The sequence below is a fragment of the Anomalospiza imberbis genome, chromosome 1 (genome assembly GCF_031753505.1).
Source record: "Anomalospiza imberbis isolate Cuckoo-Finch-1a 21T00152 chromosome 1, ASM3175350v1, whole genome shotgun sequence".
Classification (NCBI taxonomy): Eukaryota; Metazoa; Chordata; class Aves; order Passeriformes; family Viduidae; genus Anomalospiza; species Anomalospiza imberbis.
This window is the reverse complement of record NC_089681.1, coordinates 122,890,502-122,916,511: the sequence shown is the minus strand read 5'-3', so window position 1 is coordinate 122,916,511 and position 26,010 is coordinate 122,890,502. Positions and strand designations below refer to the sequence as shown.

General features: G+C 38.0%; 1 protein-coding gene across 2 annotated transcripts in view; it reads left to right on the top strand.

Annotated features, from left to right (window-relative positions):
• The window catches only part of BZW2 (basic leucine zipper and W2 domains 2), a 57,337-nt gene that overhangs the window by 18,836 nt on the left and 12,491 nt on the right, over positions 1-26,010 (top strand). For both annotated transcript variants that reach the window (XM_068209724.1, XM_068209716.1), the window contains exons 2-9: positions 1,786-1,850; positions 8,032-8,208; positions 9,266-9,369; positions 12,534-12,599; positions 18,275-18,410; positions 22,374-22,483; positions 24,309-24,479; positions 24,860-25,006. In XM_068209724.1, coding sequence (XP_068065825.1) covers positions 1,793-1,850; positions 8,032-8,208; positions 9,266-9,369; positions 12,534-12,599; positions 18,275-18,410; positions 22,374-22,483; positions 24,309-24,479; positions 24,860-25,006 — 969 coding nt within the window. In that variant the 5' untranslated portion in view covers positions 1,786-1,792. The remainder of the gene's footprint in view (positions 1-1,785; positions 1,851-8,031; positions 8,209-9,265; positions 9,370-12,533; positions 12,600-18,274; positions 18,411-22,373; positions 22,484-24,308; positions 24,480-24,859; positions 25,007-26,010) is intronic.

Sequence of the window (26,010 nt, the reverse complement as noted above, 5' to 3'; positions counted from 1 at the left end):
TCCTCTAATACCGAGCTGTCTCATCAGGGGAAGGAGCCTTTTGAACTCTGCTGTGAAGGCACTCCTGAATCCTACAGCACTTTGAAAGATCCCATGATATCCTGGTTTGCCATGTGTAACTCTTTGCAGATGAGCAGAACTTTTTCCCAGAAGGCTGTTAAGTGTTGCAGTTGTTTTAAAATACTCCTTCATCTTTTAGAACTGCAGCTGTAAATCTCAGTGATGAGTATGAATCTCAGTTGAACTGCTTTGTTGTGTATTTGTGGTTTTGTGACTTACAGGAAGCAAACCTAGTCTTGATTCTGAACTGTACTGGCTATTTCCAGTTCATGTGCCTGCATGCAGAATTTTTGACTGTGGATAAGTGGTAAACCTAGACTAGAAGGAAGTGATTTGCCAAGTAAAACATTTGAAATGCTACAAAAATCACCAGCTAGGGATGCTGCCACTAGAAGTCTGGTGAATGGAAATACATTGTATAGCTGGAGCATTGTTAAGAGAGTTAAATGAACTTTCAGGGGCAGAGAAAACGCTACTTGGATAGTAATGTGTGATTGATGGCTTCTTTCTCAGCCATGGAGCTTGAGTTTCTTTTCATTTGTGGTAGGAAGCATGTTGGTAAATCAGTGTACTTCTAAACTAGACCTACAGTGTACACAACGAAGAAATACAAATAATACAGATTTCTGTAAAACTATATTTATTAGAAGAACACACTCAAAGTCTTCCCTGAGAAGGCTTAATTTTAGACATGCAACTCATGTGTAAGAGTGATCTAATGGCCTGCAGGGTGTGGAGTAGGTGGCCTTGAAAAGTCTCAGGGCTGGCAGGTGCTGTGGGCAGGACAGGGTGATGACCTGTGGTGATTCCTAGTGCTGCAAAGCTTCCTTTTAATTGCTGCTGTTTGCATGCAGCTCTTGGTTTAGCTGCTTTTTGCGTAAACTGCATTTTGTGTGATGAAACTGATTATATCCAAAGCTTAAAAATAGTTTTGTTTTCTTTAGATAAAATGACATTAATATGTTATCACTTCCCAATTTTTTTGACATTATGTGTTGAGATTTGCTGTAAAGGTCTGAAGTAATACAAGCCCAGTATTTTTTACTGTTGTATGATGTGCCATGTGTCCTTAACACTGTATTTATGCTTAAAGTTGATGGGGCGAGGGATTTGTTTATCTTCTATTATTTTTACAACACCCACAAGCTTTTCAGAACTGGAAGTTGCTAAGATACAGTGATGCTTGTAAGAAGTATTGGATTAGAATTTGATGGTTACAGCACTGTCTTTATGGTTAGACCACAAAATCTTGTCTTGAGGTGGACAGCGCGCAACCCTGGGCATCCGTCTGCCTGGTGATTGTGCCAGAGGGTGAGACCTGTGCCATGCTGAGCCTCACCAGGATGGTTCCCAGTCCTCTGCTTTAGTGGCTTCTGTGCCCCCAGTGTCCCCATGAGCTGCATGGGCAGTGATGCTGTACCCCTGCCCCAGGAGTAAGGACAGTGACTCCATCACCTTCCTGCTCAGTTTTGAATCTTCTTGGTTTTTTACAGAGATGCCAACAGCCAGGTTTTAAAAGAAACACATCTCATTGAACTTATCCTTGGATTGTAGTGTTCTTCATCTTAAAGATAATGTGAATTACTCTTGGAATATGCATTAAGAACTTTCTTTACCTTTCATATGTTGGGATTTTGCTACACTGGGTCTTTATTTTGCCTTTAGATTAAACTGTTGCTGTAAATGCTAGAGTATAAATATTTTTCCCTTTTTTTGTTTCTCCAGAAATTTTATGAATAAGAATCAGAAGCCGGTGCTAACAGGCCAGCGGTTCAAAACTAGGAAGAGGGGTAGGTTGCATTATGTTTTTTGCTTTATTCTGTGTTAAAATGACTAGAAACAGAGTAGGTGGAATGGTAGAAAGTTCAGCTAAAGGATTTTTCTCCCCTTATTTTCAGCCATGTCAAGAATGAAGATGTTATTTTTAACGAAGCTCTATGAATTCTATTATTTTCACTGTATATCCTAGGACTTTATTTAAAATTTGAGTTTATTAGCTATGAAGTCATGTGGAGGCTTCAGTTAAAGATTAGATGCTAAATGAATTTATAGTATATTTTCATATGATAAAGAAAACTTGTTCGATGTTTGGTTTGGGTGTTTCTTAAAATGTCCTTTTCAAATAAGAAAGCAAAATATGAGCTTTTATTTAAAGGTTGTGTAAAGAAAATTACCTGGGCTTTTTTGGTTTGATAATAATTTTTACTTCTTTGACTCAAATCAATGCCATGTCTAGAGATGAACCTTTCATATCTAAAAAGGAATTGTCTCACCTTCCTTCTCCATGAGATGGTCAGATTATCTCACTGGCCCTGCTTTCAGGTTCAGAAGGCAGTCACAAATATTTATTCATAAATATTTATTTGTGAAATAAATATTTCACAAATATTTTTTTCTCCTGTGTTAGTGTAGGTTTTTTAAATTGTTAAAATAAAACAGTTGTGTGAGTCCCAATTTACTCATTGTGATACTGATCTTCTGTAAACATGAACAATGCTTTGTTTCATTAAGTACAGTAGAGCATCAATTTTTAAAGAAAGCTGAGTGATGCTGATTGTACTGACCACCCAGATATTCTGGCACAGCAGGTGTTATCCTAACATGTTCTCTCATACCATACTCAGAATTCATTTGTTACAATTTAGATGGCTGGGATGAATGCCTAACAGTCTGAGGCAGAGATAAAAAATACACATAATTAATATTATTTTATTCCCTTCCTGCTCCCCCACCAAAAAAACAAAACCTTAAGTATGGTTTGTGAAAAGAAGGATCACAATTTTTGTTGGTATAATAGTCAATTATTGCAGCAGACACAGGTGGTGTTCCTATCTGTCATGAAGCAGACTTTTTCCGTCTTGTCTTTCCTGTTTTTGATCAAAAGCTAACATGTCTTAAAAGCTTATCTAAATGTCTTGTGACAGAAAATGTAAATAAGAGCATTTTCTTAGTGGGGATGAGAGAAACAAAAAGAGTTGGTAACCTTTCTCAGAAAATTTCAAATTCTATCACAAGTCTGAAAAGCTGAATGATGAGTGTCTAGAGATCTAGGATGATCACAAAGCTTAGGTAGGAATTGCAAAATAGTTTGGTTTCAGTCATGTCAAAAAGCAGTGCCAGCTTTCTCTCATCTTTCCTCCATTGCACCTAGCACTTCTTCCATTTATTTCACTAGTACAGTCTCTTAAATGCAAAATGTCTTTTCTATGATGTACATACAACGTTTGTAAGGATAAATAATTTAAAAAGAAACCAGTATTGTTTGTAATTAAGTATCATGGTGCTCCAGTAATTAGTTGGATTAACTTTCTATCAGCGTGGTCAAGAGCACTATGCAGTAGGAGCTATACACTGCATTAACTCACAACCATATAGGTGTAGCCAGAGGAGTGGAATTAGCAATCCCTAAAGAAGTCTGTCTGTCAGATCAGCCAGTAAAAGCACTCAGACATGCACACTGCGGGATTGACCCCATGTATTTTTCAGTCTAGTCAGTCAGTTGTGGTAAATATGTTATTTGATAAACTTGTCTTAGAAAATATTCTCTCTTTCATAGAGACTTTTCACCTTATGTTTTCCACTAAGTTGGACATAATCTGTCCTAATACAGATTTGGTCTTTGACTCCTATTTAATTAGCAATAATTAGAATAAATAAAGATACTTGATTTGCAATTCTGTGCTTATCCCTTGGATTTCTGTTTGCAGTGATTGGAAGTAGCCCAAGGTAACTCGCTGATTACATGGAAGAAAGAAAATACATGGGTAGTCTGAAAGATTCATTGGGATTTTTCTTTTGAGAGAGGTTACTTAAATGAGATTGTGGATATGAAGTGGCTTTAATAGAGAAATTTTAACGTGCAAACACTTTTTGTACTCAGAACATAAGCTCTCTTCTTCAAAAGTGGTGTCATCCTGGTTACCTTAATATTTTAATAGCCTGCTTAGAAATTTGTAGATACTTGGTTCTTTCTAGAGGCAGTGTTTGAGAAAAGAAATGACTTCCACGTATGTTTATTCCCTTAGGTTTCCATATACTTTTGTATCACAGCAGTGCCATAGGTTGTTACATCTTTGACATGAGACTAAAGGATGCTCTTAGCCTTTTTTTTATGCTGAGTTTCAGTATGTGAGGGAATCCCGAAATGTCACCCAGGTAGGACAGAGGGCAGTAGCTGTAGTTTGACCACGACATTATGGTTTTTGGAGACTGTACTGTGGTGTGTAACAGGCAGGCAGATAGAGGGTCTGAAACACGCACTTTTTGGGGACGGTGGGCTGCTTGTTTTTACCCATTTGTGTCCCATGATAATCCTTTTTCCCTTCTGCAGATCCCTGCAGCACTGCCATCTCAGCAAGGTGTAACGCTGCAGTCAGGTGTCTAATAAAACTAATTGAACATGTGAACTCTTGCCACTGGTCAGCTAGCTGCAGCTAATCTCAGGTTGTGAACAGCTTCTGAGCTGTCAGAGAGCAAAAAATAATACAATGTTTTTCAATGTAAAGTTTGAAAGTATGCTTAGTGTGTAAAATATCTTTGAGAGAGAACCATGGAGGAGGAGCTTTTAAATCTCTTTCTAGTTACATTGATTAACCAAATGAAAGAAATAAGCCTTGCATGCAGCATATATAGTGGCAGACATTCAAATCACTTGAAAAAGATTTGAAGGAAGAAAAATGATGCTGTTAAGGGAAAAACCTTCCAAGGGAAGGAGGCATCTCACAGTTCCTATCAGTCTAGGCAAATAAAATAGTTTGGTCAGTTCTTGGTATAATCTCTGTACCTGTTGAATATTCCTTTTTCAGTGAGGGTCAGCAGTAGTTGGTGTCTGGCCAGTACTTCTGTTTGTGGAGCTATATTTATGGAGATAAGAAAATTATCTAATAACAAGTCAATATTAGCACCTTTATGTTACCTTGTTTGGCCCCTCTTCTTACTTCATGTTATCTTTTTTCTTCCACAGAATTACAGTGCTGGGCCTTCTGTTGAAGTGATAAAATTAATCAAGGACAGGACTATGAACATACTTTGTGGTTTTCTTAGAAGCTAAAGATAGGAAATAAGGATCTAGGAACATGCTGAAAATGAAAAGCTGTGTATAGCACTGCTGCAGTGGATATTGTGTGCATCACATCTGCAAGCTACACCTGCCTCTGCTAGCCCATGATTGGAGCTGTGCTTGTTTAGTAATTGTGCACTTGACAGCTCAACAGACTGTCACCCCTTGTTGGTGATGGCTTCTTACTCACCCTCTTGTAATACATCAGCATATTCCTCTTGAGTACATTAGCTTGGTAGGAAAATGTTTCAATAAAATTATAAATCGTTTTTCATGCAATGAATTCGCCTCCTGTTCCTATGTAAATTTTTAGATTGTGATAGACAAGACAATAATAGGGTACTACAGATGAGAGGAAGACTTCAGGGGCAGGGGAAGAATCTATTTTAAATAGCTAAGAAATATTAATCATGGTATTTGTGTTTGTACTGAGCACTGTGTACCCATGATAAAAAGCATATAATACCTTCTAATTTAGATGAGAACATCTTAAATTTTTAGGTAAAAATACATTTGAAAAAGTAAAACAGGATTTTTTTTCAACTCTTAAAACAAAAGTCGGTCTTCTTGTTGGTTGATGTGTCATCAAGCATTTTAAATTTTTTTTAGTCCTCAAATAATTCATACTTATTTGGCAATCCAAGAGAGAATAATTACACTCAGATGCTTGTTTATGGGTGGAACTGTTTCTTGGGCACAAGTAAAATTGCCTGAAGTACACATACTGAAGTACTTATTTCAGTAAAAGACTGGTCTGTTTCTTGGTTGGTTGGCTGCTTTGTTCTTTGTTTTGGGTTGGTTTTTGTACTTCAAGTTGGAGGAGAGCTGCAACTGAGATTTTGGTAACAGGTCTGGTGGCTTGGATGGGATTCCAGTAGTAGGCTTCTCTGTGGGCATTTCCCTGGAGCAAAGGCACCTACTTCAATTGCCCTCTCAACCTCCTGGTTTGTCCCTGATGGCCGTGCCCTGCAGACAGGAGAGGTGGTTCCTCAAAACACAGACTCCAGGTTTTCATCACAGCCAAAGTCAAGAGAATGTGGCTGAGAGTCTGAAAATCTCCCAAGGTCTGGTGTGAAGTAAAAGCCTGGGAAGAAATAATTTGCAGTCCAGAGAAGGGACATTATTGAGTAGTGTATTGGGTGGTGAGAGCATGGTGGTGGAGAATCTAGGTTGGCCCTATGTTTGTGTGCATCACTTCAAGGTGAGCCAGAGTTGGGAGCAGATGGTTGCTTGAACATATGTATGGGTGTCCATGGAGTTATCTCAGTTTTGGTCTGAGGAGGTCAGATTTGGGGGATGGGGAAGCAATCCATGTGGAGATGGGTAGTAGACTCACAAGTCTACTACAAGTAAGTCACAAAAAGCCTTGCATAGCAAGGGATTTCTGGAAAAAAAGGGGATGCTACAGTTTTTCAGTGCTTAGTGTTTGAGAGACATCCCTTGAAGTGCCGGTGACTGCTGCCAGGCTCCCTGAAAGGACAAGTGGATTAATCCCCGGAGCTTCCCAGTGACCTGGGACTCTGAGTGGAAAGGACTGCTTTATGTCTTCCAGCTACAATTGCTATGGAAGAAGGGGATGCTTTGGAAGTGGAGGAGAATGTACAAGTGAGGTACTGAAGGTGCTAGAATGAGTGCTTCCCAGGTACATGCAGCAGAGGAGAGAGAACTTTTCTGTATGAGAAATAGAAAAGCTATCAAAAGTAGAAATTGTCTGTAGTTATTCAATTACCATGAAAGTATGTGTCAGGAAGGAAGAGATTAGGGAAGAGAGGCTGTTAAAAAGCTAGGTCTTTTGTTTAAGGCCTGGGATGAAAAGCTGCACTATGAGTAGTGCGGAACAGAAGCTACTCATGCAGCCAGAGGATGCATAAATTCCAGAACTTCTCACAAAAAGTCTGCAGGAGTTGCAGCTGGCATGTTTCAGACTGCATTAGCATGTGTTTGGACAGATATTTAACCAATCCTCAATTATTTTAGTAAGTAAAAATCTCTGGATTGATCCTCTGGATATTTTCCAGTTTTTCAAGAACTTGTATCAGTGTTTGTGTCAGCAGGTGATAACCGTGGGTATGAGTGCACAGAACAGCTTGCAATTTTGTTTCTGAAGTTCATAGTTATTTTAACAGTAACAGGCATTTCATTTGTAACCTTTTATAAAAGAAGGGAGAGTTTTCTTAAGAAGCTTCAAGTGGCCATGGTAAGCTGTCGAATGAGTGGGCAAAAAGGCTACATAAGAGTTACCTGGAGGTTGCAGTTGTTTCTGTTGTGACTAATGACCTTGACACAGTGACATTGGGGGTCAGACTGTGCCTTAATTGCATTCAACAAGGGACAGCTGTAGAAAATGCCATGTGAGTGCTGTGTTCCTAGTGCTGCTTAGGTCTGTGAATGTAAAAGATAAATTCTTGGTTACATTGTGTTGCCTTAAATGTTTATTCAAAAACTAGTTTTATTAATCACTCATTCTCCTATTTTTCCTGAAGACTCTTTTTGAAAACATTCTAGTTATGTAACTATAGTTACTAAAAGAAAAATAACAGGAGATGAAAAGTGAAATGTTCATGCAGTGAGATTATGTACTCATAGTTTGGCATTCCCTTTATTCTGCTCTCAGAGCAAGAGAAAAGTAATGTTTTGAAAGAATGTTTGAAAACAATAGTTTCCTCAATTTATTTATTCCATATGTTTATGTGTGTTTTGGTGTTGGGAGATGACAAGGAGAGGGGAAGCAAGGGTAAACACTGCAGAATTTCCAGAAATTATACAAGTCAAACAAACTTCTGGTGTGTTGACCAGAATGAGAAGAGTATTTTAGGTGCCATGGTCCTTTCAATTGCTGACTGATACAGGATTTTAACAAGTTTTAAAACTGACACTCTCTCTCTCCTTCTCCTTCTTTCTCTCTGTTTCAGATGAAAAGGAGAAATTTGAACCCACAGTCTTCAGGGATACAATTGTCCAAGGCCTCAATGAAGCTGGGAATGACCTGGAGGCTATAGCCAAGTTTCTGGATGCAGCAGGCTCACGGCTTGATTATCGCCGCTATGCTGACACACTCTTTGATATTTTGGTAGCTGGCAGCATGTTAGGTAACCTGCAGAATATCTGACAGAATTTTGATGATCAGCCTTGCTTGTTTCTTTTAAGATGCTATCTTCCCCTACAGTGGAAATTATAGCTGGTATTACAATTTCACTGCTTGTGTCTCATATTATAGCACTGTTTGTTGTTTGTCATACAGTACTTTCTGGATACTGCTCTGAGAAGCCTTCAGTCTGAGCTAAACCAAAATATAATTGCAACAGCAAAGAGAATGAGAGATGCTAACTAGGGGAAACAGAAGGATTTTTTAGTATAAAAAGGTGCACTCCAGATTAAGAGCTGCTGCAAATCTTGCTTTGTAGATGTTGGAACTAAAGGTAGCTCAGAGAAGTGAAGGTGTGCTTTGTGGATGTTCATGGGACTTTTCTACCAGGTATCAATGGCAGCTTCTGGCAAAAACATGCTTTTCACTTTCCTCTTTATTTTGAGTAAATTACCTCCTTTTACTGGTCATATTGCTTTGACTCCTGCTTCCTGCTCTTTGGTATGTAAGAAGAAAAGATTTTTTTGTAAGGTTTGAGGTAATGCAGGAAACAGCAGCTAGTGGAAATACCTAGGAAAAAAACTCTCAACAAAATAAGCCAGTGTTTTACATGAGCTTGGTAAGCATTAGAGGGGTTAGCAGGATGTTCCAAGTACTCAGATTACTAACACAGTGCTAATACTTTTCTCTTTGGGAAGGATTTACATTATTATGGTATTTAAAGTAAGAACTAAAATAATGTGTAAGGGTTGTGCTCCAGCCCATACTTGTTTGATCACTCTCAGGGCTCTCAAGACCAGCTGAGTTTGCTTAGGGTGAGCTGAATCACTCCGTCCTGTGAGGACTGTGCGATCTACAGTGCAGCATATCAGCCAGGTGTTCCTTCTGTCAGGTGCCACCACATCTTAGCGAAGTTTGGTCTCTGGTTCTCCTCCTTCCCGGCTGTTACTATGGCCTTTTGCCTCAGTGATATTAATGTAAGACTTACTAGACTTATTAAATCTTACATTCTTTAAAGTAAGAAATAATTCCTTGCCTTTTTTTTTTCTCCTTTCTTACAGCTCCTGGAGGAACACGCATAGATGACAATGACAAGACCAAGATGACCAACCACTGTGTATTTTTTGCAGATGAAGATCATGATGCCATCCGAAATTATGCTCAGGTCAGTAAAGGCAGAGCTGATTACTGTCTTCCATTTATGTGTCAAAAGGGATTATAGTGGAACATCTGCAGACTATCTGGGCTGCACTAGGCTAGCTACAGACCAGTTGAAAATCCTGTTAATCATTAATCTGTCCTAACATACACATTTTAGGTAAGAAAATAGGATGTCTAAGATAATCTGATCACAGTTGGCAATGCTTTCTTTACAAAAAGCAGTCTTGCTTATCACAATCCACCACCGGTTGAGTCTCTTCCTAGAAACCACCCTTACTAATTTTGTTAATCTGTGTGCAGCTGAAATATTTATATGACCATATTTAAGAAACACGTGCACTGTACCAGAAATTTCTGTACACTGTATCAGAAATTCAGCTTTTATAAGCAGTGGTGTGGTCAGCAGGACCAGGGCAGTATACATCTCCCTGTACTCAGCACTGGTGAGGCCACATCTCAAATCCTGTGTTCAGTTTTGGGGCCTTCACTACAAGAAAGACATTAAGGTGCTGGAGAGTGTTCAAAGAAGGGCAGTGGAGCTGGGGAAGGTCTGGAGCACAAGCCTTGTGAAGAGCAGCTGAGGGAGCTGGGGGTGTTATGCCTGGAGGAAAGGAGGCTCAGGGGAAATCTTATCACCCTCTACTACAATTCCCTGAAAGGAGGCTCTAGCCCGGTGGGGGCGGTCTCTTCTCTCACGTAACAAGTGACAGGATGAGAGCAGATGGCCTCAAGTTGTGTCAGGTGAGGTTTAGATAGGTATTAGAAAAAATTTTTTCACGGAAAGAATTGTCAAATGTTGTAGTAGAACGTTGACAGTTTGAACGTAGAGCATTTGAAATTGTGGAGTCGCCAGTCTTGGAGATATTTAAGAGATCTGTAGACATGGTAGCCTAAGGGCCATGATTTAGTGGCACTTGGCACTGCTGGGTTAACAGTTGGACTTCATGGTCTTAAAGGTTTTTTCCAACCTAAACAATTCTATGAAGTACATGAATGACAAAAAATATAAAGCTCACGCCTCCAACCTTTAGTTGCATAACTAGTTAGGAGTTGGGCATATATTCCAAGAGCTTTCATTTCTCCTACATATGTAATGTATAATTTCTTCCTGCAGGAATAAGGCTTGCATAAATAGGCCTATGTGAAATTAATACAAAAAGCCAGTGAACCCTAAAACATTCTTGAAAAGAAACTAACTTTGCATAACTCCTTAATGGAAGGTAGTAATTATATGAGAAATTACAGTACGAATGCTATGGAAAGTTCAAAGCCACCATGCACTTCTGGATACTATTAGGATTGTATAAAAATGCAATACCCTTGCAACTCCCATATATCAAAACGCTATTGTTAATTAAGTACGTATTTATCTTTTTAAATTGCTGGGTATTATTGGAATGCTGGAGACAGAAACTAAAAGCATAAAAGCTACTGCCCCTGCTAAGGTGCTTAGGGTGATAAGTTCCTGGAAGGGTGCACAGCTGATTTAAAGAGTGCTGGGATAAAAGTCTGCATTGGTAAAAAATGTTTGCTTAATAGCAGAAAGCTCCTTTAAAAAACACCTTTAAAAATCTAAATTAGTTAAGTTACTTATTTTTGGAAAGGAAGTCAATATTTCTTATGTGTCAGCTTTATCTTCTCTTGAAAACAGGGTGTTTGGCTTCAGGAAAATCTCTGTAATCAGTAAAGGCATTGATTTTGTCTTCTTAAAATTTTAATATTTTAATGATCTTTTGAACAAAAATTGTCAGTGCCATTCCTCCAAGGAGAAATTTGAAGTAAAAGATTTCATATTGAAAAATGGAAAGGAAGGCTTTGCTTCAGGATTTGAAGGAGTGGAATTTTCAATGGATTCTCTGCACTTCAAACCAAAAGCTACCAAAATAATTGAACATTTTGTAATTATTGCCTGAAGAGATGTGTCCTTTTATTGACCTTGCCATTTTTTCATGCATAATGAAAAATACAACTCTTACTGTACTTCACATTATGAAAAGGTGAAGTTAGTCTAAAATACTATTTATATCTTTTTTAGGAAAAAAGGCATCTAGAAGATGCCTAGAAGGTAATTTCTTACTCTGTCTCCCAAGTAGCATGGCTGGTTTTTTGTGGATTTAGTTACAGGAACAGTTAAAAGTGAAAAGTCTTCAAGTCAAAAGACTGAAATTAGTATTGATATTTTAGCAGATTATTTGCATATGAAGTCATGCTTCTGTCATTTACAGAGACTTAAAAAATATGCAGAATTTTGTTTGGGAATATTAACAAGAATCTTACATTTTCATCTTCTATCTTATTTTATTAGGATTCTGTGTGTCTCTACTTCTCAGCATGGCCACACTTGATTTTCCACTTTTTCTGAGCCAAAATACTACCGGTTAGCATGTTTGGATGTATTTTATGTTATGGAAATGAATTGAAGCTTCCTAAACAGAATTTTCCTTCCTCCCCCATCCAGTGTGGCAATAATGTCATTTGTTCCCCACATAATCCTTTTTACCTGTGACAGTGAGTCATATGCTTTGTGCCTTCGTACAGCAGTGCGAGAGATGATTTGTTTATTTAATTTCTTATCTCTTGCTTCTTCACCTTGAATGAACTCTGCACCTGTGCTGCTTCTGGTTTCATATTCTGTGGTCGCATGATGGGAAACAAATGGTCAAAACTGGAGAACAAGTGGTTTCAATAATTGTTTTAGAAGCTTTGGCAAATGTTCATCCTCTTTCTCTGACAGTAGTGTGTTTTGTTGTAAACATTTATGTAGTTGAGTTGCCAAGATATTGCCTCTATTGAAGATGCCCAGCATCCTTACTCCATCAGCCTACAGCCGAAAGCTTCCCCAGGGCTGCATTATTGGGGGAAGGGTGCAGTTACCCTATTTCTCCTCCTCTCCCTTGCTTTTATCTATGGATAGGGTGAAAAGCAGAGAAGGAAAAAAATTTTGAAAAATACGAAAATATTCAAACTGTAATAAATTCTCCCATTCAAGCATTGCTCTATGAAGCAAGAATCACAAAATTGAGAGAACGATGTTTCATGCTCTCCATGTGGCAGACAACACTAGAGAAATATCATTCTGCAAGCTGCTTATTTCCCTTTACTTCTTTTTGGTAAAGAAAGATGGCTGTAATTATTACACTTTTTAAGTTAATCTGTGTTTATCTTTAGGTCTTCAATAAGCTTATCAGGAGATACAAATACCTGGAGAAAGCATTTGAAGATGAAATCAAAAAGGTAATGTTGATGGCAGTCTTTACTGGCATGATAATATTTTTACTATATTTCTAATATAATTGTATATGTACAAATGTGATGCTGCTAGGTGTTTTATTTAGCTCTACTGGAAAAGAGGATGGAATCTACAGGAGGCAGCTTTACTCTGCAAATTCAGCTTTGTGGGAATACTGCAGGAAGCACTTGATGTAGCGTATTTCTGAATTAATGACTCCTTTGGTTGCTCTGACCAAACTCGCTTTCTTATTCCAGACTTTTTTGTGCAAAATTTTGATACACTTTGGGGTATTCCTCTTAATGAGAAGTGGTATTACTGGCCTGCAAATAGAACATCTCTCTGGTTTTTGGAAAAAAATAAATGCAAATGTGCTATGGAGAATGTCTCTTGTTGTAAGAGTATTAAACCACTCCTGCACTGTGGAATGAATCCTAACCACAAGTTTTTTGTATTTGGGGCCACAGATATGTGTAAGAGAAAGTCATCACCAGTGGCACACTGCTCAGGATTTGCCTGTTAGACTAGTGTAGACAAATAGCCTGCGGCTACTTGTGGATACTTTTTGTTTTGTGATACTGAATTGTAAGGAGACAGGAAAAGCCAGAGTAAAAATGTTTGAAAAACAGCATACAGATTTATTTTGTCTATTTTGAGTTTCTAGTAACAGATGTAAATATATTTTTCTAATGGCCTGAATAAGTAATAAACAGTGTACTGTCCTGTAACTTAACAGGCATGCTGGTAGTGGGAAAACCTGTCCCAAGACTAAAGTATCATGTTTGTTAAACATAAAAATGTGTTTCCATATTATTTAAACATTAGAAAGGTTGTTGCAAGGGTCAAATGAGGGCACATTTGGAGCTTGGTACCTCACCAGCACTTCATGTGCCTGAATTAATTTGTCTTTGATTTATACATTCTTGCTCATACAGGAAATTATTTTTACACTTGTGGCCAGCATGCCTACCAACTGATGCTGATTACTCAGTACATCATTCTAAAGACCTAAATTTACCTCTATCCCCACATAAATCTAATGTTCCTGCTGTTAATTACTGTAATCACTGACATGAGAAGCGCTGACTCACAGCATTCAAGTTTCAGAGAGTGCTCAGCATATTAAGTAAATGCCATGTCAATTCAAGCTGCCTCCGCTCATTTCTGTAACTTGCTTGGCTTTGCATCCTCTTAAGGTTCCAAAAATTCACTTTGCACTCTTAGTGACAAGATGAGACTATGGCACCTCCACTGCCATTGCCCTTAAAACCCTTGAGGACTACTTGTAGGTGCCTTTTGCTTAGATATGTAAGAGAGTGACTCATTGACATTTTTTTTTTTTGTGGGTCATTGTCCCAACAATGAAAGTGATGTTTCTGGTAGACTCATTAGAGTACTTGAGGGAAAATTAGCTCTTCTCATAGAAAAAGGCATGCCAAAAAAACCCAAGGCAACACCAGCAGTTTCCTGCTAAAGAAGCAGATGCTTTCAGTGGGACTTTTCTTTCAAGAGAGCTTATCTAAGATAGCAGTATTTGCACAAGTATTAGCTTTATGTTTTCTAGATCACAACTTTCTCATTAGGACATTATTTTCTACCATCTTTCCCCTCTGTGTCTGCTTCTAGTTTTCAGTTGTTTTATTTCTTACCTCTATCTTGTCAAAATTGCCAGTTACTCATTTTTCTAATGGCATAAGCAAACCATATATCTAAAGTTTTACATCTAAGTTAGTTTGTGCAAGCAGTTTCAACAGATGATGTTTAGATGCATTGCTCACTTGCTGTGTTTTGATGTAGGCACTTTAAGTTCCTGTGAGCATGGCCCAATGTACTGGCATAGGCCCATGACATTTTGCAGTAATTTTAGTAAAATTCTAAGTTCCAAACTTGTGTTCTTCTTTCTCTACATATGTATTTCCTTGGATGAAGAATGCAGTTATCTGCCTATCTAGTATGTTTGCATGTTTAGGTAATTTTCTATATAATCTTTTTAATTTTAGAATTGGGATAAAGTACACATAATTTTTTTTTGTCTTAACAGTGGTAAATATTACTGAGTCATAAGAGGATGTCTGAAATGCTGGAAGATGTTGTGACGTCCACTATTTGTGTTCCTATTTTCCTAATGAAAGAACTGTAAATTAAGCTAGGAATAGCTTAATTTAAGCTATTAAATTAAGAGGAGAATAGGAGAATAACATTCTGCAATTGAATAGGGAGTGAGCAGAAAGGCTTTAAGTGAGCTGAATGAAAAGCAAGGCTCACTCAGCAGATATCTGTTGCTATATTAGCTGCCTTCTCCATTGCTGACAATTCAGCTGTCTGCAGATGTGACAAACTGTCAGCAACAGACCAGTTCAGATAACGAAGACATAAAAAGACACCATGCTCACTGTGTGGGTAAAGTTCCTTAATTTTCACCATTTAAGATTTCTGGATCACAAGAGGTGATAAGAAGCACTTGTTTTTCTTGTATGCTTTTTAATGTTCCATGAATGTGTTATTTGTGCGCGTCTTCTATGCCCAGAAATTGTACTTAAAAGACTTTTTCTTTAATGACAAAAACAACATGGAATATCACATGAGGCCTGGTCTTGTGCTTATTAGGTATCTGAATTTCTGCTTATATAGTTGTGAGTTCTTATAGACATTGCAGAAATACAAAATAATGAGCCAGAGCTGCCCTTTTTATGCCTGGAACCAGTTTTTTTCTAACGAAAGCAGTAATGTCTGTGCTTGGCTAACAGCAGGGAAGCATTAGCTTGGAGAATGTTCTGTGGGTGGTTGGGAACTATTCTGAAGTGTCTTGGACATTTTGTGACTTCCCTACTGAGGTTTGTAATTGCGATGCTAAAAGGAGAGTGCTTAAGTTAATCAGCAATAAAAATCTGAAGTAACAACTTTGAACTGAAATTTAAGTTCTGTTTCCTGGTTTTTAAAATGGATTTATGAAAGATTTGGGTTTTCCTATCTTTCGGTCTCCCCCCTAAACTATGTTTCACAACTGCTGGAAAGTGTAGAATAGTATTCTTAAGCAGCAGAAAAGGATAAGTCTAGGTTTGAGCTGCTTTTGAAAAATATTAGTAAAACAAAAATTAGGCAAGTAGCACCAACAGTACTTCAAGTAGCAAGGGATCTGTAGAAGATAAAGGTTCTGTTTAAAACAGAATTTGACATGAATGGGTGTAACCGTTCATGATCTACACATTGCTGATAAAAGGATGGAGGTTGGATCTCAGAAGTATATCAAAAACCTGATCTGTTAAAGTGGTCAGTGTGACCACTTTCTAATCAAAATCCTTATCTATCAATTATTTAGAAGCAAAAGAAAAAATATTCAAGTGGGGTACACAAATCTGAAGCTGTTTCCTCTTTATTAACAGTCTCAGTACTTCCAGGAAACAGGTCTAATTCTGATTTTTTTTTCTTGTGCAGATCTCATTTTAGTACCGTATTATTGATAAAGCTTGTATAAAGAAAGCTTTAAATCCACAGGCTTCCAGTTTACACTAGGATTATATTGAAATTCTGTAAGAATGCTCTCTTTTCCATTAAATGTGGCCCTGGAGTTCCTTTGCCTACACCATTATACACACCAGTTAGCTGCTGCATTTGGAAATACAGCACACCATTTGTTTCTCAGTCATATATTTAGAAATAGTAACTCCATTCTTCTGCATCCCGAATTTTCATGCATTTTGTGGTTGAGTCACAGTTTGCTGAAATAAAATTACACCTTGAGATTTGGTAGTTTCGTAATTGTTCTTTTAAGCTAAAAGTGTATGTTGCAGTCATTTGGCTGAAGCCCACTGAAAAAAATTCCAAGTGATTTGTCTGTGGCTGAGTCATTGAGTCCTGTGTAAGCTGTAATTTAAAGCTGATGTTATTATGTAAGTACTACCGTATGAATGAGGTTTTTTTTTCAGTTCTGTTCACTGATGCAGAGCAGAACTATTCATAAAACACTGCATGAGATTTAATAACTTCGTTAGTTACCTGGATTTTTAAAACATCACTGCATTCAGAAAGTTTTACATTTGTTGATAAACTGCTTGGATATCTCAGAGAAGATCTCTCACTGTCAATGGTAACAAACAAGGACAGGGACATGTGTCATATTCTGTCCCTTTGTATGGGTAGAATCTGATAATTAAGAAATACCCTAATGTGGAAACCTGGTGAGAATTTTCTATCAAAACAAACTGTTTGCCTTTAATTCCATTTGTTGCTCATGTAGAAAATAAAAAAGGATGTCCTGACAACCGAAGGTCAGGACATCCTTTTGGAGGAGTGCCATTTGTTCTTCCTTATGAAGAAAAAAAATGAATATTGTTTTTAACTGCAGAAAATTGTATCTGCAGTACTCTCTTTTTTTCCCTTCTTCTGTGGCGATGGTAAATTTGTAAGCTAGCATCTGATGGAATCAGCAGCTTTTTGCATTGAATGAAGCTGTCCTTTATTGCCTCACCTCTTTTTTTCCTCATCACCCATATTGTGCTCATTAACAACACATTAAGAAAACATTATTTTTAACAGTAATGCCATTGACAAAATCTGATGCTGCATGGCTTTTTTTCTGATATAAAGGAAAAAGGGCATAATGTACTTCATCAATAGGTTCTCAAGTCAATAATTTTAATATATGAAATTAAGATTTTAAAAATACTTAATTGTCAGTTTTAGAATTAAAAGGTGTATATGTAGTTCAAATCTTCCAAGGTGATGAGATTTGTATTTTTTTCTGAAGTTATTTATTTTCTCTTGTAATTAGTACTGGGAATGGCAAGGTCTTAAATCAGCCTGTGTTACTGTCTGTCCCGTGTTGGCTTTATCAATAGTGTCTGAACTTGAAATATAATTATTATTTTAGCCAGTAGAAAAATATGTTGCAACTGTGCTGTGTTCCCTTCCCTAAAAGAAAACCAGGAAATTTTCCCATCCTTTTTATTGTTTGCATCTGCAGTAGTTTTCAAAAGCTAAAAAACAAAGTGCAACTCTGTGTGGCTTAGCTGGAAGTCTGAAGATGTGAATAGGCTGGCTCCTGTCTGTGATCCTGTAATTTCTGTGTGTCTCAAGCCTGTGCCAAGTACTTTTATCTTTACACATGCATACATATATTTGGAGAAGACAGGTCTTTTATACCAGACTAAAGCCATATTCCCCACAGAATCATAGAAGGCTGGACCTTAAAGACCATCTAGATCCAAACCCCCTGCTATGGGCAGGGACACATTTTACTAGACCAGGTTGCTCAGAGCTCCATCCAACATGCTCTTAAACACTGCCAGGGATGGGCCATCTACAGCTTCTCTGGCAACCTATCCCAAAGCCGTGCCACCCTCACAATAAAGATTTATTTCTAATATCTAATCTAAAACAGCTTTGTTTCAGTTTGAAGCCATTCCCCCTTTTGCTGTCAGTACCTGCTCTTGTAAATAGTCTCTCTACATCTTTTTTTGTAGGCTCCCTTTCAGGTACTGTATTGTGTTCTTGGAGAAAGTGAAATTACAACGGATCAGTGAAATGACAGTGTCATGCTTCTGGGTAGATTTTGATGTGATTGCTGTAATTTGTATTGAGACTTCTCAAGAAATAAGAAAAAAACTGTTAATATTACTTTCTGCCTGTTGTCCACCTGTGACTCAAATAAATACTTTTTCTTTTCTTGTCTGGCCCACAGCTCCTGTTGTTTCTTAAAGCCTTTACTGAGACAGAGCAGACAAAACTGGCAATGCTTTCTGGCATCCTGTTAGCCAATGGGACTCTTCCTGCTACAATTTTAACAAGCCTCTTCACTGACAATATAGTCAAAGAAGGTAATTTTCCATATCCTTTTTCTTAGCATAGTTTTTTTATAGGAGATGTATTTTATTGCAATGTATTATCTATGTTGCAATAAAATGGGAGTTGGACACTTGTGAATGTACCACAGAATCAGTATTTTAAAGCAGAAGCATAAACAGACAGCAGCGCCCAACATACTTTGTGAAATCTTGTAAGAGCCCAATCAGACAGAAAAAAGCCACAAAACAGAAACAAACCCCAAAGGATTTATGGTTTTTTGGAAGTCATACTTGTGTATGCAAAATTGTAGAATTTATGTATTATTGTGGTACTGTAAAGGTGTGAAGTATAATATCTGTTCCTGAGATAGGTCTGGCATTTCTTCAAGTGTTGCTAATTTCTTGTGAGTGAGAAGTGAAACAGATCACATGTAGGACAGTGGGATATTGCAGAAGAAAAATCATTCTCTCCTTTTGCCTTCATACTAGTAGTGCTCAGTAACTGATAAACTTTCTCATGAATTAGTGTTTATTATATGATGAGTAAACAAGTTCTTTCAGTCTTAAGGTACAATGCCTTTTTGAGATTACTTTATTTAAGGATTTTTGTTATATATTTATAGCCATGTACCTTGGCGTCCTGATTTTACAACTGCTTCCTCAACAATTTCTTTCTCTGATAGTTCTGACTACCTGGCATGGTTGCAAATGTAGTGGTAGTGTTGAACAGTTTTCATGACCTTTTTTTGGTTTTGTTAAAGAGTTATATATTAGCTAAAATGTATTCTAATTTTCATTAGAAAAAAAATGATTCTAACTTCATGTTCTCATTTGCAGCATGCTAACCATTACATTTGTTTCTAAATGCTGCAGAAAGAAAAGGCACAGCTGCAGCTTTGCTCTGTCATCACTCATGGCTTTTGAAATGAGAATTAAACTAGGAAAAATCTCAAACAAAAGCACTAATCCATGTTTTTAGGATGATTGTCTGCAATGCATTTAAATGAAAGTCTTCCTAGTTATGGGAAGACAAGAGGCATTGGAGAACCCAAATTTTTAAAAATCATGGAAATTGTTATACTTTAATTTAGCATTTTAAGAATACAATTCTTATTTGCATTATGAACTTACATTTCTAGGAGCCCTAAACTTTTGTCAGAGCTTACATATACTTTTAGTTCTTGGTTTATATATACTAAAAATGCATCCATGACAGCATTTGAGGAAAGATTGTTCAGTCAGTATCCTGGGGTAGATATTATATGCAAGAATAATTGAAGATGCAAAGAAAGTTTAAAAATAGGGATCAAAGCAAGGCAAAACAAGTAGATCATACATGTATAAACTCGAAGATTTCTTTGATTTACAAAAAAACAATGCTGCAGGCAGGTGAGGTTAAAATACATGAGGAAACAGGTGAGCTGAGGGACTTGTTGATCAGCATGGGACTTGTAACATTGGCTAAGAAATGACTGAAAGTGTGATAAGGGTTGATTGTGTGGACAGGAGATTTGTCAAGTTTGAGTGCAAATAGCTAATTAATTTTTAGATTACTGTATTTCAGTGTTGTCACTACTTTTGTTGTTATATATAGTTGGAAAACAAAATAGTCTTTTGCGGATTGCTGACATACTTGTAGTAGAGACAGAGAAAGGTCTAGGTGGTGGTGGAATCTTGCCAGGGTTAAGTGTACCCTTCTTGTCCCCTGTGCTGGCAAAGTAATGCAAATGCAAAGAGCAGCTAATGGGATTAGTCAATAAAATAAATGACTGAAATTACTTTCTGCAAATAAGGGGGAGAAAAGAACGAAGGAAGCAAAAAGAAAAGACCTGTTTAAAAGGAAAATAATGGCAGCACCTGCACAGAGTATAGGAACAGGCCAGTGAGAAATTTGGACTGTAAATGAGAAGTTTGAAAATATGTGGGTAGTGAAGCCCTACAACAACCTCCCCCTGTCATGGTGTAATCCCTGCCAGCAGTCAAGCCCCACACAGCTGCTCGCTCACTCCCACACCAGCAGGATCAAGGAGAGAATGGGAGGGGTAAAATCTGGAGAACTCATGGATTGAGATAAAGACAGTTTATGGGGAAAGCAAATGTTGCATACACACAGAAAGCAAAACAAGGAATTAGTTCACTGCCTCCCATGGACAGGTGTTCAGTCACCTCCAGGAGAGCAGGGTACTATCACACATAACATGTACTTAGGCAGACTCTTAAAATGTTCTCCCCTTCTTGCTTCTTCTTCCCACTTCATATACTGAGCATGATGTCATATGGTCTGAAATATCCCTGTGGTCAGTTGGGATCATCTGTCCCAGCTGTGTCTCCTCCCAACTTGCTTACCTGCATGGCAGTTGGAAAAGCAGAAAAAGTCTTGGCTCTTTGTAAGCCCTGCTCAGCAATAACAAAAATGTATCTGTATTATCAAACCAGTGTTCAGCATAAATCCAAAATAAAGCCCCATACAGCCACTGTGAAAAAAATTAACTCTACCCCAGCTGAAAACAGCACACTCTATAATACTGATACTGGCATAAAACTTACTTTGTTTTGTTTTAAGCTAAAACTATTAAAAAAAAAGGGTATGATATGATAATGCTTGGTGACAGAGACCATTCCATTTAATTTTGGCATTAAGCACATAAGTGCATGGATATGCTGAAGTGTGCTTGCAGCAGAAGTTACGCTTAAGTCACCTACTGGTTGACCAGGCTTTGTGAATCTTGGTTAGTCAGCTTGCAGCACTTAGGGTTGCTGCATCATGTCCAACATGTAAAACAAGCCCCAAGAAGTATTTGCAGGCCTCTCTTGGCCTGGCATGGTGTATCCCTGGTTCCGTGCAGTACTTCTGTAAGGATCACATCTTATGACTAAGCTCCTGAAATAAGCTTGCCAAAACTGCCATAACAGTCAAGATGTGTAAAGACTGTCAGTGAACTTTACAGTGGTCTGGGAATAATCTCTTCTGTTCTTGTTTGGTGACTCATTTAGTCAAAGTATCCCAGAAATAAAAATAATGAATGTCTATCTATAAAGTGGCTAAGAGTGATGAAGCTCCTTCTCACCAATAGATCCCATGTAGCTCTAAGAGCTTCTGGACTATCTGGAGGTGAGACAGACAACTTCAGTAGCCAGCTGTAGCCTAGGATTGTGCTTTTCCTTATGCACTACCATTATCACTGCCTTCAGTAGCCCTGATGCTGGTATGAGTGTAGTATGGAGAATCATAACTGACCTACAGGCAACCTTCCTCAAGGATGAGCTCCATCTCCGAGACTTTTCAGCTTCCTTCAGCTCCCTGCACTTGCAGTGGAGAATCTGGAGCAGTCGTGGTGGTGGTGCAGCTCTAGGAAATAGGAGGTGTGGGCTTAATGGTTTGTTAACTCCCCTGGGAAATCCACAGCTAGTGGAGGTAGAGTTCGTTTGATTTAATGCACAAAATATTAAGTTTTGCCTTGAGGAAGGAATTTTTTCACTTAGACTAGTGTTTGTGCCTGGTACAACTGGCTACTAAATACCTCCTAGGAGGACATAGTACAATCAGTCACCTTGAAGTTGCAAAGTTATTTAATCCTATTCCAAGATTTGCTAAAAACCATTTGAATACATATTTTTTGTTCTTGTTCTTGATTATCCTTTATTGCTTTGTGCCTTTGTTTCCTATCCATTTGATGCATAGTTTTTCCTCTTGCATCGTACTCAGTCTGTGAATTGGGAATGTAGAAAAAATAATTGCAGAGAAAATCTTTGAACAACTGAATGGACATGGGCAATACCAAATGAAAAGATTTTCAAACAATCTAGCATAATTCAGAAAAGTAATTTTGCATTAAAGAAGAAAATGGGTATTTCAGCTCTATGTGTTTGTTCCTGTTGTCATAAATGTATTTTCATTCCACAGTCTTGTAACTTTTTGTAACCTTGAACTTCTTATAGTCAACTCTAATTTATGTTGAAAATTGCTGAAACATGTTTTGTGCTTTTCTGTAATAGGGATTGCAGCCTCTTTCGCTGTAAAGCTTTTTAAAGCATGGATGGCAGAGAAAGATGCCAATTCTGTTACCTCTGCTTTAAGAAAAGCCAACCTCGATAAGAGATTGCTAGTAAGTACAATATTTTTTCAATAATCTTATCTCTCCCAGGGAAAAAGAAGGAAATGAAATGCAGATGGTAGTTTGCTGTAAGCATGTTAACTCCCCCTCAGACTCTGTTAGCATTTCTAAAATGTTTTGAAACACAGCAATATTGTTATGGCTGTAGCATTGATACAGGTTCAGGAATATTAAGTATCACATGTTTTTAAATTCTGTCTCTGTTTTTCCTGTAGTCAGATGCCTTCTGAAAGACTGTATATGGGGCTTGGGAATTAAATAAATGTTTTTTTTTCCTAACCACTGCTAACAAAACATACCAGCAAATGGGCATGAGCAGCTCTGTTTCTTTAAATATGTTTTCCTTTTGCAAATGGTATATAAAGTATAAGGAGTTAGATTTGAATATAAGTTTCTGAAGCAGCAGTGTTTAAATAGTACAGTAAATGAATAGTAAGCTAATTTTCTGCAGCAGTAGCCATCTACGTAGCATAAGTGGTCCTGCAGTGGTGACAGCAGACCTAGTATGTACAGTGCAGAAGGCTTTCAGCCTTAGGACTCAAAACCTGTGTTCAGGGTTTGTAGCAAGATATTCAGAAAATATATGAATATATAGCAATTTCATTTGCCTTTTTCTCCCAGTGTCTTTCTGAAGATCATTTGGGTTTTTTTAATTCTTCAGAAAGGTTGCTGCTGTGATAATGCAAATACACATCCTGTGCAGCAGTGCCTGGAGACTCAGCAGCATTTCCTGTTTCTACCTCAATAATATATAATTAAGCAAGTATCTTTCAAAAGTAAGGATCTTCCCATGCCCCCCCAGCTCTTCAATTTGTACTTGATTTTAATTGTCCAAGTCATAAATAATCTGCCATTAACTGGGAAAGGGGCTAATTAAACTGTTTATTGTGCAGGGAGGGCAGGGAAGAAAACTGCATCTTATTTCTATTTCTAGCTTGACTGACTGTCAAGATTCAGCTTGACTGACAACAGATTCAGCTGTTGGCTCTCATTACTCTGCTCTATTAAACAACTCTAAGGTATCAGATGATACTGCCTAGCATAGATGCCTTCATGAAAGTTTCTTAATTTCGTTAGTCAGTAAGTAAATAGATGGAAAGTCTCCAGCTTCTTTGTTAAAAAAAGTGTTATCCATCCCACAGATCATTAAGACACCAAGAATGGATGGTAAGAAAATGCCACTGAATGCTTTCCAAGATGGACATTTGCTATAGTGACTTTTAAGAATAATTTTAACTTTTCTAAGTAGCTGGACTTTCATAAATTGACAGTGCCTTTTAGTTAGAAATGCTTGCAGGAGTTAATGTTAACAGTACATAGTGGATTTTGTGATTTTTGTTAAATGATGCATTAGTGGTAGGTCAGGGTGCCTGGGCCACTTATGTATTGTTGAATGTATTTTTCTTAAGAGGTAAATGTGTGGATGCGCTGGGAGGGCATGATAAATGCGCTTTGCTTATAACGGCTTTGCCATCTATTCCTTTGTACTTTCTCTACAAGACTCTAGGAAACTAGAAAAATATGGTTCCTCTTAGGACTGCTTTGAGCAACATGTTTGGCTCATGGCTGTTCATAAGTACATGCACTTTACATGGAGTGGGTGTTAGCTTATTTGCATAACTGGACGTCATTTTTTCCCTCCACTACAGTGAAACACTGCAATATGAATGAAGTGTTGACTTTTCAAGTGTGGATGCAAGCAGTGTTTTAAGTGATCTAACAGGTTATTCCCACTCTTCATTCTTAAAAAATGTTCTTTCCATTCTGTCAGGAGTCATAGTTGGTTATTTAACAGAGAGCATTCCTGTCTTTTTAGGAACTATTTCCAGCCAACCGGCAAAATGTGGACCATTTTGCCAAGTATTTTACTGAAGCAGGTCTAAAAGAACTCTCAGATTTCCTTAGAGTTCAGCAGTCACTGGGGACTCGTAAAGAACTTCAGAAAGAACTACAAGAACGTCTCTCTCAGGAATGCCCAATTAAGGAGGTAAAACTGTTTTTTTACAACTTTCTGTTTATATAATCATAATCAAAGACTTAAATCAACATTAGGTAGAGAGGAACAGATTTCCTCTGTTTTTGTTTAAGCTATTCTAATTTATTCATCTGTTCACTCTGTGCTTAAGACTAAAGCAACCAAATACTCTCTATATTTCCAAGTGTAGTTTTCTTCATTTTCCTTCATTTATCCTTGAGAATGCATTTCCTTTAACTGCATTAACTGTTAGGTTGGAGGGGAGGGTCAAAATCTTGTTCTAATTTTGTTTCTTAATACTTCTACACCATGATGTTGTAAATGACTACGAGTGTTTGGAAAGTCAGCATCATTTCTGGTTCATTGGAAATGTCCCTTATTTCCTTCTCCAGGTAGTGCTTTATGTAAAAGAGGAAATGAAAAGAAATGAGCTGCCAGAGCCAGCAGTGATTGGTCTCCTTTGGACCTGTGTCATGAATGCTGTGGAATGGAACAAGAAAGAAGAGCTGGTTGCAGAGCAGGCCCTCAAACATCTAAAGGTGTGTGCATGGGTGAAGAGGAGAAGAAAGCTGTAAATTCACAGAATACATTCTTTGGCTGTCAAGTTTTCACCTGTTTAAATCCAGGAGATTTAGATTTTTGAAGGCTGATGCTGAGCATACCAAGCATTGTGTGTAGTCTGACTTCTGTCAGTGGATGCAAAACTGAGGTGGTTCAGATCATTGAGTGCCCTGAGTCCCACAGTGCCAGGGCAAGCCAAGGTGGTCACAGCCTGAGCATCTCTTTCATGTGCTTTCCCAGGGTGCCAGGTTCCTGAGAGGCTCCTTGCACTGGGGCAGGGCTAAGTGATTGCTGGGACTCAGCCTGCTCAGACCTGACTAGTAAACCTGACTAGTAAGCCTGCAAGAACTGCCTTTGCAATGTCTTTGCCAGAAACAAAGACATTTCGGGAGCATGGTGAGGCAGCACCTGTGCTGGCTGCACAGAGAGCTGGATAGATCCAGGCAGGAATGCCAAGGCCAGAATCTGGGAATTGGTTGTTGCCAGTGTTGGCTGTGGTAGCTGGATACTCAGTGACTTGTCAAGTGATAAGCCAGGAGCTGGCTTGGGAGCTGGCTTGTGTACATACAGTGTGGTTACTCTCTGATCCAGCTGCTGTCCTTGAGGATGAGGGAACTGAATACATAGAAAGACAGGCTGCAATATTGCAGTACCACTACTGCATGTTGGTACAAAAACTGTAAAGACCATGGGATAGAAAAGAAACAGCAAACCAATGCAGAAGCATCAGTCACTGCCATCATTGGTATTCCTCATCTAAGTCTGAAGTAATTGTGCAGTGCAAGACACTGGGTCTGAGAGCAGAAGCTTTTCAGCAGACCTAGTCTTTTAAGCAGGTAATCTATGACCAGGAGAATACTCCCTCATAGCCAGGTCTTCAAAGGTTTCCCTTGAAACAGAACCAATCTGGGATTTATTCTTTATGGTAAAATAGATCTTTATTCATATTGGATGTCTCTCCATACTTGGGTGTTCCCATATT